Source organism: Lagopus leucura, unplaced genomic scaffold (assembly GCF_019238085.1).
Source record: "Lagopus leucura isolate 7727_CA_CO unplaced genomic scaffold, USGS_WTPT01 Super-Scaffold_100012, whole genome shotgun sequence".
NCBI lineage: Eukaryota > Metazoa > Chordata > Aves > Galliformes > Phasianidae > Lagopus > Lagopus leucura.
The window spans coordinates 17,938,808-17,956,053 of NW_024962267.1; the positions used below are offsets into that span (position 1 = coordinate 17,938,808).

Genomic DNA, 17,246 nt, shown 5'->3' on the forward strand with positions numbered 1-17,246 from the left:
TCAAGTCACATGTTTTGCTTTTTCTGACTTTCAGAAAGAAGAAGATGCTGGTTTACTTATTAACAATTGACTTCTGACAGAGATGCAGGGATCGCTGTGGACCTCCTGGGGTGTTGATATCTCTTTTTTCATCTTTTAGGCCAAATACTAGAGTGCATGAGGTTGTGGGAACAGACAGGTTCACCAGGTCATGCAGGAGAGGAGAGACCAACCAGAAAGGTCTGTGCTTCTGGATGTTTCCGGGCACTTTAGAATCCTCAGTGGACTCAAAATACAGCAGGACAACAACAGAGATAGTTCACTTGATTCACTTCACGACCTCAGAGCCCACGGCCTCTTAGTACAGATAATCAATCGCCTATCAATACACATACAACTATTTAAGATAGTGTGAACCTCCCAGCAAATGAAATACCTTTTGCCCTTTTTGTACAGCAGCAGTCAATGGAAAGTTATTTCTGTCAACAGCTACCCTGTACTATTACAGCAGCCCTAGCCAGCTAGTAGCAAAACACCTCTGTACGCTTGTAGTACATCAGCACACAGTAAAACAATGGCAAAACATTACACCTACACACCCTTTGTTTTCTAGGCACACCTGTCTGTGCAGTACATATCTCCAGAGCACAAAACAGCTGCCTGACACCTGTGTCTACCTGCCAGTTGTTTTTGGTGTTGTACAACAAGCAGCTAGCAGAGCAGCGCTGTGCTCCTGACGCTCAGCCCTTCCTTCTGTGGCAAATGGTATAAAATAGATGATATATAAGCTCCAAGGACTTCATCCATGCTACAAATACACGTGTACACACAGAGAGGACAAGCAAACATACCTATCGATGCAAACTTCCAAGAGACTACACCTTTGTATATAATGCACACAGGCCAGAGTGCAGTGTAAATCAAGAGTACAACAGCTATAGCACTGGGATCCTTATTTGTACCTTCAGGTACTGCCTGCAGCCTTTTATTTCTTTAGTAGCTCACTATGATTTATCTCACAGTTTCTAGCAGTTATTGGCTCTGCTATTTAATCTGATTCATCAGATTGTGTTTATTTATTAACTGATCTGCACAGTTTTACAGACAAAATAATGTTCCAATCTGCCACAAGGGTTATAATAAGTAGGCAGTAGTTTTTGTGCTAGAAGCTTAACAAACAAACAAACTCCTGTTTCACTGGCACTATCATACAATTATTGAAATCTCCCTAACCATCCAGACCAAAGCATCCTGTCACAGTCTCTCAGCACCCATTAAATAAATTAAAAACAGAAAAGCAAGAAGTTTGCATGCCAATTTCTTCCTTTGGAGCACAGACAAAAGCAGGTTCCTTTGAAGGCTTGCATGCTGCATCTGTGTGGAACAATGTGTGAAAATGGAAAAAAAATATCTATTTGTTTAAGTGAAACTATGCTAACAAATGAAATACTAAATCAAGTAAAATGCAGGTAAAGGACACCGACGTTGTGCTTATTTCTGAAAAGGACAAAATCCCTGGTTACTTGATCTGAATTCACGTCCCATAAAACATGTATTGCAACAGACAGAAGCTCTCATCACATTCTTCTCTTGACTTAACTCTCTTACCTTCAAAATAAGAGCTTCAAAGCCAGCAGAAAGGAGCTGACGCTCACTTCAGTTGGTATTAATGGCAACAGAGCTCTCAGATCTCCCCTCCATTTGGAAGTCTCAGCACAGCTGTTCTGCTCTTGTGCTGTGAGCCCAGTGTCCTCGTGCCACAGCAACGTGCCCCAGACCTTCCACGCACCCCTGGCTCTTAGCAGGGGTGTCTCAAAAATTTTACAAGGATTCTGAAACGGTTAAACACTATTAAAAAGAAACACGTGTGTAAGTAGCACCGTGGTGGTGAGATAAACCAGCAAAAACCAGGAAGACTACAAATAACTGGGCGCTTTTATCACTTTGCCAGCTTTAAAATCACTTAAAGGCAGCTAGGCTTACTGCAACTCACTTGTAGAGGGTAAGAGGTCCTGCGACATATACAGGAGCTCACTGCTGTAGTTCAGTGGTCTGCTCTGGACAGGAAACTCCTCCTGCAGTGCCATCTCTATACCTGGAACTGGGTGGAAGCAGGATGGAGGTTAAATCTTAACTGCATTTACTAGCTCTGTACTTTCCACTCCACTTCAGACCTTTAACATGATATTAAAGTCGACTTGATATGTGGAGCATTCATCAGTTTATGTAACAAACCTTCCAAAATACCCTCTTCAGTTTAAACCTGCTCCAGAAGCACAGCAAAGAGGAACAACGAGAACACATTTAGGTGGCTTTGTTGTTCCTCCTCTGCCCTGCCTGTGCAGTGACACAGCTAAGCAGGAGCAAGAGTGGGTTCCCCATGCTTCAGTGGGAGTCATGCCAGGCAGCAGCAGGCTCCAGGGGGAGAGGAGCAGCTCACAGCCCAGCGCAGGGTGTGGATACCTCAGCTCAGAGCAGGAATGCTGCTGGACAAACACTCCCTTGAGAAGCTCTCATTTGTGTTTTTTTTTTTTTTTTTTTATTGCTTTTTTCCCCTTTGGGTAAAACAAGCACAGACATTGGGCCAGATTCATAGGCAGGGTGAATGGAAGTAATTTCCCGAAGCCAATTTACATCAGCTGCTTACAGTTCAGTTATTCCAAGTGCAGCCCCTTTGCATATCTTGCAGGAGCCCTTTAGCATTTCATTATAAAGTCAACAGAACTTTTGAATTACTTCAAGCAAGCAGTGCCAAACGTAGTGTTAACCAGTTATTTTATAGTATCTAAATAAAGGGGGAGAGAATACCTGACATTTAACTTCAACTATAGCACGAAGTAGTTTTATTTTTCCTGCACAAAAACACCAAACAAGCCCTTATAACTCTAGATCACTCCTTCTCATCCCATGGCAGCGAGTTCCACATATACACCACTGTATGAGAAAAACCTCTTTCTTTCTGCACCTGACCCCTTTCCAGCTTTGTGTCTGATTCAGGAGATTTGATGAACAAGCTCCAGCTTCCCTTAAGTAAATTTTTTCTTTTCTTGCCAATGCCATAAACAGAGTTTTGGAAGCAGACTATTAGCAGCAAGCTGTCATAAAGATAATAGCAACAAGGAAGAAATAATGTTGACAGTTCCTGTGCTTTTCCCAACCACTGGTGCTGGGAGTTTTCACTTATTTTGATCAAGGCCAGCAATAAAGCGAACCTTGCCTCCAAAAACAGGTCAGGCAGCAACACTAATGGGCTCCTCTGGGACATGAAAATTTTTACTCCTACTTTCCCGACTGCCCAAGAACAAGCGTGGTCTGTGCCACTGTGTTAGCCTCCTAAATACCTGCTGTCCAAGCATGGGTTTTGTCATCTCTTGCACAGATGTCAAATGAGGACTGACTCCTCTCACATACGTAGTTCTCTGCCAACATGCCTGACATAGGTTTTACCACTAGATTACAGAAGAGCTTGAAGTAAGGGTGAGACAGGGAAATAAGCAGACAGCACTGAGCCTCGCTGTGCCGCCTGCTGCTGAAAAGGCTCCTGCAGCTCACTGCTCTTCTCAGCACACAGAACTTAGTGCGGCTTCACTCACGCAAAGGAATCCAACACCACAAGAGTTGGATAGATAGCTCCTGTCCCACCATGCCTTCCACCACCCAAGTTCTGCAATCATGCTGCCACTTGTTGGTATTCACAGCTCCACGTTCAAAGTCAGCCACGGCATTTAGCAGGGGGGGGAAAAATAAATCAGGATAATTTCTTGATGAGAACAATTCTCAGCAGAACAAAAATTAACATGAAAACTGACTATTAGAGGACAACTGGATCTTTGAGAAATGAACACAGGCTTCTGGACAGCCTCTGTTCTAGTGCAAGCCTGTACATATCAAGTATCTGTGCTTGACACTGAGGTTACATTAATCTCTTTCGGGTAGTAAAATCCAGCAATTCCTGTTAGTCTCAATATCTTCCCTAGATTTTCTTGTAGAGCAGAAAACAAATAATGACATTGCCAGAGCACTTGCAGTTCCTTCGAGTTTTTTAGGTTTGGTCGGTTGAAATAATGAGAAGGGAGGGAGGGAGCAATGATGTGGGATTTTAGGGTGTTTCTTTCATTGGTGTGATTAGTTTTGCAATACAAGCTCTGGATAGTTTCAGAAAGTGTATCCTGGCTGAAAGAAAGGCAGACAAAATGAAAGGAAATTAAATATGGGTGTGAAATTAAACCAAAAGAAAGTAAAAGAACAGGAAAGCAAAGCATCTACTTGGGCTGAAAGAGAGAAAAGCTGGAAAACAAGTCACAGCTCCCTAAACACTCAGAAATATATTTAAAAGGTTTCCTGTAAAAGCAGAGAGTTTAAGAAACTCTGAGTACATTTAACTGCATCCCCTGATGAAAGAAAAAAAAAAAAAATCATAGTGAAGCCTTCACCACACTGTTCAAACTGGCGATTTCGATGAGAAGTCTGAAGCAAAAGCAGAAGTGTGTAGAACATGTCTTATTTCACAATACATGGGAGAAGAAAAAAATCACAATTGGTTCATCCCCCAGCAGAACATGCTGGGGACAGTAAAGCTTCCTTGTCTTTTCAGCTTTGGCTTGAACTTAGGCAGAAAAAAACATCTCTCTCTCTGAGTTCTATGTTACTTGACACAAAATGATCCTTTCCCACCTCTTCACCAACGGTGCAATCGTACGTCTGTGACCACATATCAACCAGCTCTAATTCAGCCTGGAATTTATGCTGATTAAGGCAGAAATCTTGTGCTTCTGAACCTGATCTGTGCTTGCAGTCTCTTCAAGTTGGCGCCTCGTGAGCCCTTGGGCCAAACTCATCGTTTGCAGAAGACCAATGATAGGAATATAATGGGTACATTTTTCCACAATACAGCTGCTGTGGACATTTTACTGCAGCATGTAAAAGTCAAACAAAGCACATTTTCTGCTGGACGATCTATTTTTTGTTGGAACAAAGCTGCTCGGTTCCAAAGCATGCCAACAATCCATTCTTTCAAGCTGCTCTACGGTAATGCAGCTACGGATACTGAGATGGATCTGATCCTACAGTGCTAGGAGCACACACGGTTCTCCCCTTAGCAAGCTATGGTACCATGACTTCCTTCAGCTTCCAGCTCCTGGAGCCAGTTGAGCAAAGGGAAAGATTAGCTTACATGTTTTTCCCCTCCCTCCCTTAGAACAAAACATCGTTAGGTGAACAGAAAGGCCAATTTATCACCTTTCACTGTCCTCATTTGTTAGCATTTATAACCCGGAGTATTCAGATTCGTGATCTGTTTTTTTAATTCCTGGAGTTAAAATCTTACCATTTCTGCCAACATTAATGCAGTTTCTTCAGATTAATACTACAACTGTTATCAAAAGCACAGTTCAAAAACACTTTTGTGTACAACCTATTTTCCCACTGGAAATCTTCTGCTTTCCTGTTGTTTTAAAATCCACTGGTGTTGAGATGTCTCTCCCTAAATGTGCTTTTACTTATGCCTTAAATCATTTCCCTGCTCCATCCTGGTGTTTTATAGGAAGAAAACTGATATTACATATGAATCACAGAATAATGTGCCTCCTACAAAAGACATCACTCTATTAGGAACACATTTTAAGTGGCACATTTACCGTGCATTTAATTTTCATTTACAGTACGTGCTCTACATCCAGCACACTGCCTGTATCAGTTTTACTTTTCATAACCTATTCCTGACACCGAATACAAGCTGCGAGTGCTGCTCCAGGACTTGGCAAGAAGGAACAGGTTGTGGATGAGCAGGTTTCACTGACTCACCTACACGGATCAACAAGGAAAAATAAAAGGGAGAGCGTGGAGATCGCAAAGGGAAGAAAAAACAGAGCGTGAGGGGGGAGTGACGTGTTTCTGTGGATGCGGTGTGTAATGCAGCTGGCAGCCTGCCTGCTCAAAGTGCCACTGAGTTCCAGACATGCCAGCCCGGCTGACTCAGCTCTTAGGAAGAAGGAAAGAGGAGGGAGAATTTCACAAACGTTTCTGATTGCCAAGGGATGGAGGTTGCTGGACTCTCCTCGAAGATTTTCAAAGCTATCTTTTGCTTCAGGGATTTGACTGGTGTCTGTGGAGAGGTGCAAGAGAAAGATACTCACTCCCTAATCTCATACAGAACTGCCGCTACGGCTGCTGGAAACCCAGCAGCACAGCTCCAGCCCACAAAGCAAGAAGTGTCAGCCTTTCCTGGCCAAAGCTAGCTGCTCTTAGACAAGCCACTGTCTCCAAGGAGACCAGCAAAGCGCATGCAGCTGAAGGGTATCCAAGTGAGCGAGAGTCTATGGCCCGTGTCGCTTTTCTATATAAAAATTTCATCATCAGTTTCTCACCACTGCATCCTTTATGTGTGATTTATTTACTAGGAATAGCTCCAAGCCCTTAAAGGGCTCTGCCTGTCTGCAAGAGCCTCCCTGTCCCGTGCATTTCAGAACAGACCAGATCCTGCTCGGCTGTGGGGGGAAAAACTGTGCTTTTCCAGGCTTCCACTCCTAACTGAGAAGAGGTAGGAGCAAGAAAATAGCTATTTTCTAGCACTAAGTGCTGCAACACAGGCAGGCTAAGGCCCTGTGTCAATAGGCATACGCAGCCCCTAATCCTCACTGAAATCAAGCAGACCTCAGTGCTTTTGAAGATAAGAGCCAACGTGAGCTGGGCCCAAAATCAGCACTAGGAACTGAGCTTGCCTTAATTCCCTCATCAGGATCCTCACCACAGGCTTGGCCTTAAGCCTTTCCAGAGCACATGAGAGCATTCAGGCTGGCCTGAGTTCCCCCAGAGGGGATGGAAGGACACGTGAGGGGAGCAGTTCCCCCATCCTCCACCCTGATCAGCTGGCTCTCCAGACAGAAGGAGTCTCAGGACAGCAGCATCTCGGTTGCCTGACCCCAAAGCTCCTGCTGACCAACACAGCCCCTCCAACTGCTCACACACTCTTGCATACTTAACTGAACAAAAGGAGCAAGGTGAAGGCACAGGCTTTCCCAAAAGGCAATGCTGTGCAGCACACAGATAACTGCCTGGCTGGGGAGTGCCCCGGGCCGGGTCCTCTTTGTCAATGTTTCAATAGGCAGGGCCTCAGGTGCATTTCTCCAGCTTCAGGAATGAAGATAGAGATCTCATCTCTCTGTTGCAAAGCAAAGAGGGAACTTGGGGCACCCTGTCTGAAATCAACACAGCACAGTTATGCAAAACTTGTGTGCAACTGGCATCTCTTGTGTAATCCTCCTTGTAATTGGCCTCTCTAACTACTCCAGAAAGGAAGGAGGGGCAAAGGGTGGAGAAAGTTCACACTTAGATCAAATAAAAAATGGGAAAATATCCAGAGAGCTTTAGTCAGGTAAAAACACAGTTCCCTCTCATGGGAAACCTCCAGGACAGGTTTCCTTGAACTTCATACAGGGTTATAAATAGGAGGAGAGTCACGCAGAGTTCAGTACCAGTTCACTATAAAAAAAAATCTCAACATTCTTATTTTCCTGCTCGGGTGATATCCATCAATATCTAGCTGTAAGCCAATTCATAATTACAGGTTGCTGAGAGCTCAGAACAGACCAGCTGTGGTTTTCTCCAGCTCTGCTATGGCGTGATGTTAACCAGTTTACATGCCCACCCCCAGCCTACCACCGCTTCTCGGCTTTCTTTCCAGACAGCAAAAGTACCTCTCTTACCCCTTCAAGCACTCATATGTTACCAAAAAAGTCAGTGGCAGCTCTCCATTTTACGTAGTCCTGTAAAGCAGCTCAAAGATAGTGATGAAAGATGGCCTCAAACCCACATTTGATTCCAACTTTAAACTTTCTTCAACTGAAAGGCATCATGGGCTCCTCCAACAACAGACAAAGGCCAGTTCCAAATGCTGTACTTCCTTTCCTCACAGGCAGTATGCAAAAGCTTTTTGCCCTCGAAAACAGTTTTCTCAAGGGAAAGTAAAAAAAAAACAATTTTTTCCTCCTTAGGGCTACCGTGGTATTTTGCTGCTCCAACCAAGTACGTACAAGAATTGATCTTGGTTTTGCTGAGATGTGGCTTTGTAGAGTCAGAACTGCATTTCCATCTCAAGTGCACAAGAGAGCTGTCACATCTCAGATCTCTGCTCTGTAAACACAACTGCAGCTACCTCACAAGGCTGCCCGTGGAACAGGAGGCCTCCTGATTCACTGCACTGCATAGCTCAAGCTAACAGTTCTGCCATGAGACATCCAAAGACTGAAGGCTGGCTGTGTAATGCCTGTGTTTACAGCTGCCCCTTGATTCCTAATTTGTACATCCACGTGCCAATCTGAGCATCCAAATACTGGATTTGTGTAATAAACCCTGCCCGCAAGGAAAATAAGGCCAAAGGAGGCCTCTGTAGGTTGACTTTAAAGGAACGAATGAACTACATACCCTTAAACATCTAAGCTATTAGACTCTCACCTGACAAGTTGTCCATCGTATCTCTGGTGCATAAAGACAAGTAACTTAAATTAAGCTACCTTGGTGGTTAGGTACCTGAGTTTGCAAATTGGGTCTCCTAGGGCTTTTTCCTATTTCATTCTCCATTCACTGAAAAGCGAGGCAACAACACATACCCACTTCACACAGGCTTCGGGCTGATGAAACAGATAGGGTTCACAAAGGAAACAAGATGCAAAAATTGCAGGCTAAGTAGTAAGTCCTTTAGTATTATTAATAATCACCTCACTATTGTGAGTAAGATAATCACGCAGGTATCAGGATATAATACCTCAGTGGTTATGGTAACGATGTAAAGTTATTATTCCTTCCACTTTGTAATTATCTCATTTCACCATTGAACAAAGGATACGTAAAACTGGGGAGATAATACACAATGCTATGCAGCAGGGTCACCATCAGCAGTGGAATACTCTGCTAGGTACTGACGTGCCCTTCGTTGCAGCAATATGCCTGCACTTCACAATCATACATGCATCCTGCATTCTCCATCACAAGGTTGATAAGCGGTCTTAGTTTTATTTCACTGACAGGCAACTGAGGCAGAGATCAGGCTAAGGGGTCTGCATCTCTACTATGTTGTTTCCAAAGAGTACAATGATTTCACAATCTAGATCCCTCGCAAGAGAGCAGACAAAATTCAAAATCAGCGATCAAAAAAGATGGGAAGATAAAAAAAAAAGACTAGAGCAGAATCAACACCGGACAGATGACTGCAGACTATAAATGTTGTCACAGTGTAAACTGAGTACGGGAATTATTCAGTCACAGAAGATGGTGTTAGGAAAAGCAATGATCTGCAGCAAAAGAAACGGTAGTTTAGGTTAAGTATCAGGATGAGAGTCAGTTGTAAGAAGCAGATGGGAAGTGGAATCATCTCCCTAGGGAAGCAATAGAAACAGCTTTTCAGGATGTTTAAAGAACAGGTTAGGCATGCTGCTTAAGACTGCTGCTATCATATTCATCTGCTTTTTTGATGCTAGCTAAAGCCCACATGCAGCACTGTAGCACAATAAAAGCCTGGAGGAAAGAAAAAAGTCACCATCACATTTACTTCTGCAAAGCAAGATGACCGCTATAAACTCACAGTGGAAAAGTGTCCATTTTCTCTCCAGAGCACAGAAGAGCACTTAATCAGGCTGGCCTGTCTCAGGAGAAGGACGTGAGCAGCTAACATGGAGAGCAGACAGAAAACGGGCACAAATCTGGACTTCAGCAGCCCTGAACCAGACACGCACACCTCACTGCTGGCACTACACACAAAGTAGGAGGGACAAGTCAATATTAATGAAAGATGATTCCAGGTGAATCTTACACCATACTAAAGCTGTCTAAACAAGGACTTTGACACCCCCAAGTACCATGGTGCTGTCTGAGCTGGATGCAGGGAGAGAAGATCCAGGAAGTCTGAAGAAAAAGGCAAAGGACACCCTGTCCTCTCCTTGTGAGCAATTTATTGCAGTGCAGAACTGAAATGTGCCCTAGGGAACTTTTCTTTATGGTGAATTTGCAGCACTGGGAGCAATAACATTCTACTTCCTTCCCCATTTTGGGATGCAGGACCGCCCTACCTTAACACAAAGCTCATCCTTGCCATGGATTCAGAGACCCAAACTGACACCAAACACGTTAGTCTGCTACCCTGGCTCACTAAGAAAAGGAAACTAGGGAAAGGAGGAGGAGACGCTGCAACCACTCTCCCCAGATCTTCTCTTCCACTTCCCTCTGCTGATAAGAGAGGCCTGGCTGGCAGTCCTGCTGCAGGCAGAGACCTAACAAGGCTGTGCTCCATCAGGTTATAGCAGGAGGCACAAGACGTGTCTCAGACACCACGGTAACTCTTGGCACCCAGTAATCTTGCTGAGAACTGACATACAGAACCCCAGTATTCCTCAGTACTGGTGTCTCTCATTGCTAGCAGATGGGGCGAGCCTTTCTCTAATCAGTCAACATACCAAGTGGGCACAAAGCACTAAAAGGAACAGGGCACTCCTGCTTACACACTAAAGAAGCAAGGACAGTGTCTGTTCCCATCATCTCAATTGCACACCCTCATGAGGAAGGAAGAAAAAAAAAAAGACAGAGAAAAGCTGATACCCATTGCTCAGAGAGATTCACGAGGCTGGTACATAGCAACTTACCCATGCTTGCCAGGACCACTTCTGCTATTTCTCTATCATATCTATAAGAAACAGATCTCTTGGGTTCAACAGTCAAAGACTGATTCATAGCTGCTACAGATAAGAGAGAATCTTCAAGACGTTTAAAGGCCCAACAAGCAGAAAAGCAAATACTTCTTGCTTTGGGTGGAAACTCGCCTTTTCACAAGTTCCCCCTGAATGCAAAGTCCAAGGATCCTTTTTCTGGAAAGATCATAATCTTACAGCATCTTTAAATCAAAGAGGGTTTCTCATTGATCAAGTGCTCTGCAGAAGCTCGGTCACACTAAGCTTTTTCTCTACCAAGATCATTCTGAGCATGAAAAAGATGATCGTTTTGTGTAGCTTACACTTGACGCAGTAGGGCTCTGAAGGTGAAAGTGACCCAGCACTTCAGGGCTCAGGTTCAGATTTAGTGAAGCATGGGATACAAGTTGACTCCGCATAGATTAAGCCTCAAAGAAGAATGCCTTGAAGATACGAGGCCTTACATAGCCAACTCCTACCCTTGTACACATTTTGATCTGCTTAACTTCCCATGTTGCACATACAAACTACATGGAAAGCAGAATACTCGAGATTTTAGAGACTACAACACAGAGTGAAAGCCTGGAAGGTACTGGGGGCAATGATGAGAAAGCAGAGCTGCTTTGGTATTGTGCACATACTAACAGCAGATTAGAAGCTGGGATCTGATATGAAAAATCAAATGATTTGGGGAAGTGATTAATTCCACTGAGTTCAACTAAATCAGTGTAAGAAAAACTGAGACAAAGAGCTGCTCTGCCAGACGAAAGAGAGCTTTAAAATGCCCACTGGCTCATCACAGCTGAGGAAAGATGCCATTTGCTAACCTACTTGCAGAACTTGTGTGCAAAATCTTGTCTCCTCCCCTTCACATACTTTCTTCATTTTTCAGGTAGTGTCCTACTTGCTCATTAAATTCTTCTCCCCTCATTCATGATATACTTGAGTCAGTCCAGCTCTGGGTGTAATGAGACCTTCAGGTCCCAAGACTCTTCTAATTACGATGTTCTCATCATTAAAAGCATGGTTACAGAGTAGACATCGACTTCAGCCAAGTCCTTTGAGAGCGGAGTTGTTAAAAGTGGTACAAGTCTCTCGGAGATGAAAAAAGTAATTTACAACATAGACTCGTTATTATTCTTAATCATCATCTTTGCCACTCTCCCAGTAATTCTCCCTGGCTTTTGACAGGCAGTGCTTCATGCACAGCGTCGCGTTTTTCAGCTGTGTGCCAGTTCATCCAATTTTTCAGCTGGACTGAGGCACTCACAGGTGAGATGACTGAGATGACTCTCCCAGACATGCATTGGGAGAGGTGTTTTGTCAGAATTAAGAATTGAGTCCCTTCTGCCTCTCAGCAGTCAGTCGCATGCACAAACATCACTGCTCCATTTTCCTAAGAAAAGGGTCTGCTGACAAGAACCATGCAATTGCAGGCTAGTAGGACACCTTTTGGGGCTGGTAGGATGCTTTGCTTGGTAACACAAGAACCAAGAAAAAAGCCCTTATGGAAAAGAAAAGTATAGTTGCAAAGCCAGAAATGTAGAAAGAGTTACTAAATTTCCTTTCCACGTACAAGGGGAATTTACCTTTCTAATGAGACGTGTTGTGCACTGTACATACTTTGCTGAGATGTGCTTTTGGGAGTTTTTGCCTAAGCCTTTCTTTTCAAAACAAATGCTTCACTGCTTTTCTTTTGCAAATAATGTGATACCATTAGTTCAGTGCTATTAAAGAGCTGGGTAGTAACAAAGTGCAGCAGCAATACAGAAAGAAGAGAGGGAAGAAGAAACAAATACTTGTAAAAAGCAGAAAAAGGAAAAAATAATTTTCTAGAAAGTAAAGAGGTGGCTTGGAAGCAAATTTTAAAATGCATCGTGAGGAAAAGCTTTTGTGACAGGAAAAAATAATGATGCGACTGCCCAGTTTTTAGGAAGAAATAAACAGCAGAATTGCTGTCATATATGAATAGCACATACATACTCCCACAGTAAGGGAATGTGATTGAGGTTGCCAAGACAAAGACAGGAAAATAGTGAAGTTCTAGAATTACAGATGCCTGAGAAGGCTTCATTTGGCCTGTCTGCATGTATGCATGACCAGACAGTCTTTTAATTACATAAATCATGTAACAGGTGTCCCACAGGGATTCCCACTTAATGAGAACCTAACTCTGCTTTTTGTTTCCTCCTTAGCAAGTGATCCTGTCCCTCATCTACTACATCCTACCCAAGCCCTGCTCTGAAAACTAACACACCACTGTTTTCTACAGGCTTTTCTAGATTGCTCATCAGTGCAGCCTTGGCTTTTTTCATAATATCCAAGTGTCTCTGTTTAAAGTAGTGTCATGTGGAGAAGGTTGACTTGGCTCTTTTAGACACAAGGAATTCACCTCAAAACATAACTGATAATTTTACACACCCTCTCAGCAAAGCCTAGCTTTTCAGTATGAAGGAGCATCAGGCTGTACGCTGCATCTTCTGAAGTACTGAGACCCACACCTGGGTGCACTGAACATCACATCTATCTGTCAGAACAGTCGTTTTCCTTAAAAGTTTCACTTTGCTTATTAGTTGCCTACAGAAGCATTTGTCTCACCTATCTTGTATGTATCTTCATTTGGTTGTGCAGCTCTAGAGATGACAGAGGATATCAGCATGTCTCAGGGTAACACAGCAGGTGCTTTTTGACTTCCATCAGGCTTTGTCTGGATGTCTTCCTCTTTAGAACAGCAAACGTTAGGCAAGACAAAGCCAACGCCAGCTAGCTAGTCACACACCCTGCAGGAAGGGGCTGCCAGCTTTTGCTCCAGCTCCCTACAGCCTGCCCTTAGATTCATGTCCTGAAAACCAGCTTGGGCATCTCTCCAGTACCACCTCTGTTGTGGAACCTCAGAGCCAATCCTAGAAACAGTATCTGAAACTCCTGTAAGAACTGTCAGGCTCAATCCAGCTCTTAGTGCAATTCTCTGCAGGAATCTCTCCCCAGGCATTATCCTACTGCTGTCCTGAAGGCATCATTATGTTGCTGAAACCAAAGAAGCTGTGTGTGGGAGGAAAATACAGACACAAAGTTCATCAGAACTGCATATGTCAGTAACAGGTAAATAACTGCAAGATAAGTCCTTAATTATTTAGGGTTAACAGCAGTAAGTACTACAGACGTGAAGTAATACTCTGCTAACCAGTCATCCTAGAAACACGTAATAAGATATAATTCTGTACAAGATCATGATACTCAGAAAGACTTAAAAAGAAAAGGAAATAATATTAAACAGCACAAACCAAATAATCCAACAAAGGCAAAAACGAAACAAAAAACCACCACCAAAACAATCTTTTTTTTTTTTTTTTTTAAGCTAATGGTAGATTCATTTCAAACCTCTCTGAGGTGCTTCTGCTAATTTATGTTAACAATTCCTTGCTTTTTCACCTTTCCTGTCCTACTGTATGAAAACCCTGCACTAAGAACAGGAAAAATGGACTAACTGGCAGCAGTGATGAGGAGGTGGAACTGATTAAGTAGTGACACAAAGTGCTTTCAAAATCACAGATCAAGCTAGCTCAGAGAAAAAAGATAAAAAATGTCTTCAATTCCTTTCCTTCTTGCATATATTGCCTTCCACTTAAAGTGAGCAGCTTAATACATTCTTGAGATGAAAAATGGTGGCTTTTTTTTTTTTCTTTTTCTTAATTAATCGCACTCCTGTTTAAAGAGGAAATGGATACCTAACATAAAAAAAATGAAATTTGTCTTGCACTTGTGAAACCATGTGCCAGATTCTCAGGTAGTGCCAAATAACACTACTTGCCATGCTTCGGAGATACAATTTGAAACTACATTAACTAAGGAGCTGAACTAAAGAGCTTTCCTTTTATAACTACCAAAACACATTCAGATTCACCTCAATTCAGGCATAAACGCACCAGATTAAAACTGGATTGAAAACAATTTTGCAATATGAGACTTCAATCTTTTCTGTCTATAATTCAACTACATGATAGACTGTTTTTTTTTCTCTGGTCAGAAATAACAAAATGTACAAACTTGATGAAGTTCACACAGTTTTGCTCTGGTCTTCAAGGCCTACCTACAAGGCTCTGATGTGCAATTTGTTAAATCACAAAAGCACTTGCATAGAACACCGATAGGAAACAGTTGAAATCCCTTGGGAATGTCTATCCATCTTCTCCATGAACAAGGTTCACAACTGTGGGCATAAAGCCAACCCAGCTACATGTCTGGGACAGAAAGACACATTAATTTCCATGCCCAAATAGGTTGGGTGTACGTTTGGGGGCAATATTGCAGGTTTTTAACTCTTCATCTGCGAGTGCTATTCTAGAAATTGTCTTGGAGAGCAACGTGAGAGTGCTTGGCTGTTTCTCTTGAGCCTCTACTCAAAACAGTTGTAGCTGACTGCTTATAGTGATCACACTCCCTTAAAACTGCAAAGTGATTTCAGCTGAACGCAGCTATGTCAGTTAGGGAAGGAGCTCTGGTGGGACCCGTATGCATAAGCTACTTAAACGCCTTCTGAAAGACCCATACTTAAATTGTGTTTCATCTTGATGCAAAAAGCAGAAACATCAGCCATGTCCTCTTTACACAGGAAGAATGAATAACTGCTATCAGTAGCTGTATCTAGGTAATAACAATCTGTATTCATACTGTGAAAACCATCTTCAACCTCAATATTCATGTTCTGCCATGTGAGTTCTTCTACGTCATGATTCCTTTCTTAATTCAATTGTGGATTATCTTCATTGTGTTCTCTTTTTTACTAAATTTCAAGTTGAAACTAGCGTTATGGTCAGATGTGTGAAAATCACAAGGCACACTGTTCCACAGACATCTTTCCCTTCTGACTTCCAGATCAAATCCTCCCAGCTGACACCTCTCTTTCAGGCAATACTCTTTCAGCCTAGCCCCATGCATGCACTCACGCTCGTGCTTTCTGTCTGAAGTACGTTTGCAACAGTGCAACCTCCTGTGTACCTGGAGAAATTTACTAGCTTATCCTTCATGATTCTTGGAAATATAATGGAAACTCAGTACCCTAATGCTCAGAAAATTCCACTGAGGTGAGGCTGACTCTTAGAATAAATGGATATAAATAGTCAGAAAGCTCCGTGATGACATTTTCACACGCAGAGTTTCTGTCTGCAGCCTCACTTCTACCACCATGTTTCAGTAGTCACACGTTTGCTAACACCTCAAAAAAGTTCATCTGTAATCCTGTCACTTCTAACCAGTCCAATTATCTCTGCTCATTCAACAGTGAAAAACACAGTCTCCTATAAATGGTCTGGACATCGAAGTTGAACATCCTAGTAGATAAAAATCACAGCAAGTTAAGATCTTACTCAGGAGATCTACACAACTGAGTGAAGCGGGCAGAACACAGCCCTTTGGTGTAGCATACAGAGATTAGAAACACCTCCAATCCTGATCATCAGGGCTATCAACATGACTACTAACACATACTTACGTGACTGTTATTTCTTTTAAATCTATCAAAAAAACTGCATCAAACAGGCAGAGGAAGCCCGATCTCCCCCACACCTTTATGAATTAGAACTTTACAGGGGAAATAATTGAACAAAAAATGCGATCAGAAGGATCTTGAAAGATCAGCAAGTATAAGCTCCACCAGCATACGGCATTTAATAGATGAAGAAATTGGTATGGACTGCAAAGCAGGCTTCGGAAAGCACAAATTTATTTTTCTGATCTGTGGAATTTCACAGCCACTTCGGGGTCTACAGTGTCAGAACAATCTGCCAGCAAAGTCTGGATACACCCAAGGAGACATTCAAAGGGAAATGTGATAGCATCAACAGAGAAGCTCAGTTACACAAAAGGAGAGGTGTGGCTGAACCACAACTTGTCTGATTCGCATCAAGGCTTTCCCAAAGCTCAGAGCTGTGCTATCTGAAGAGGACGGTGCAGCCCCGGAGCCACCAGAAACACAGTTATTTTCACAACCCGCTTCACTTTAGCAGCGGTGAGAAAGGAACCAACAAGAGGGAAAAGAAGCCGAGGCGGGCTCACCGGAGTGGGTCCTGAGGTGTCCGGTGAGGGCGTCCCTCCGTCGGCAGGCGTAGCTGCAGAAGGGACATTTGAACGGTTTCTCCCCAGAGTGCAACTTGATGTGCCTCAGCAGGTTCCCCTTCTGGGTAAAAGAAGCTCCACATTGATTGCAGTGGAAGGGACGTTCACCTGAAAGGGAAAATGGAAGGGAGAGTGCAGTCAAGAAACACCAGAAGGTGCCCTCTGTCCCACTCTTTGTGGTGCTGTCATCTCACATAGGTCTGCTCGCACTATTTCTTCTGCTCTGTAGGTGAAGCCCCTAAATGGGGCTCTTCCCCTCATGCAGCACCGGCTTGAGCTCATCGATTTGAGCTCATCGGATTGAGCTCATCATCGCTGCCCGATTTTCGTGAAGTTCCCAATCTCCCAATCTCAGAGGTTTCGTCTTCAGTAAATGAGCTCTGCTCAAAATTTAGATCCATAACTGGAGTCTGCGGTATTGATCTCTACAGTTTTGCACATATTTTTGGTATTGGTCCAATCCACATAACTATTTGA

At 43.1% G+C, this 17,246-nt stretch overlaps 1 protein-coding gene across 6 annotated transcripts in view; it reads right to left on the minus strand.

Moving 5' to 3' along the window:
• IKZF2 (IKAROS family zinc finger 2) overlaps positions 1 to 17,246 on the minus strand; it is a 103,546-nt gene that overhangs the window by 18,237 nt on the left and 68,063 nt on the right. For 3 of the 6 annotated variants that reach the window (XM_042874563.1, XM_042874562.1, XM_042874566.1), the window contains 2 exons: positions 16,710 to 16,877; positions 1,973 to 2,080 (listed from right to left, as the gene is read on the minus strand). In XM_042874563.1, the coding sequence (XP_042730497.1) occupies positions 1,973 to 2,080; positions 16,710 to 16,877 (276 nt within the window). Of the gene's footprint in view, positions 1 to 1,962; positions 2,081 to 16,709; positions 16,878 to 17,246 lie in introns of those variants that run through there. The other 3 variants (XM_042874565.1, XM_042874564.1, XM_042874567.1) reach the window with 2 other exon arrangements.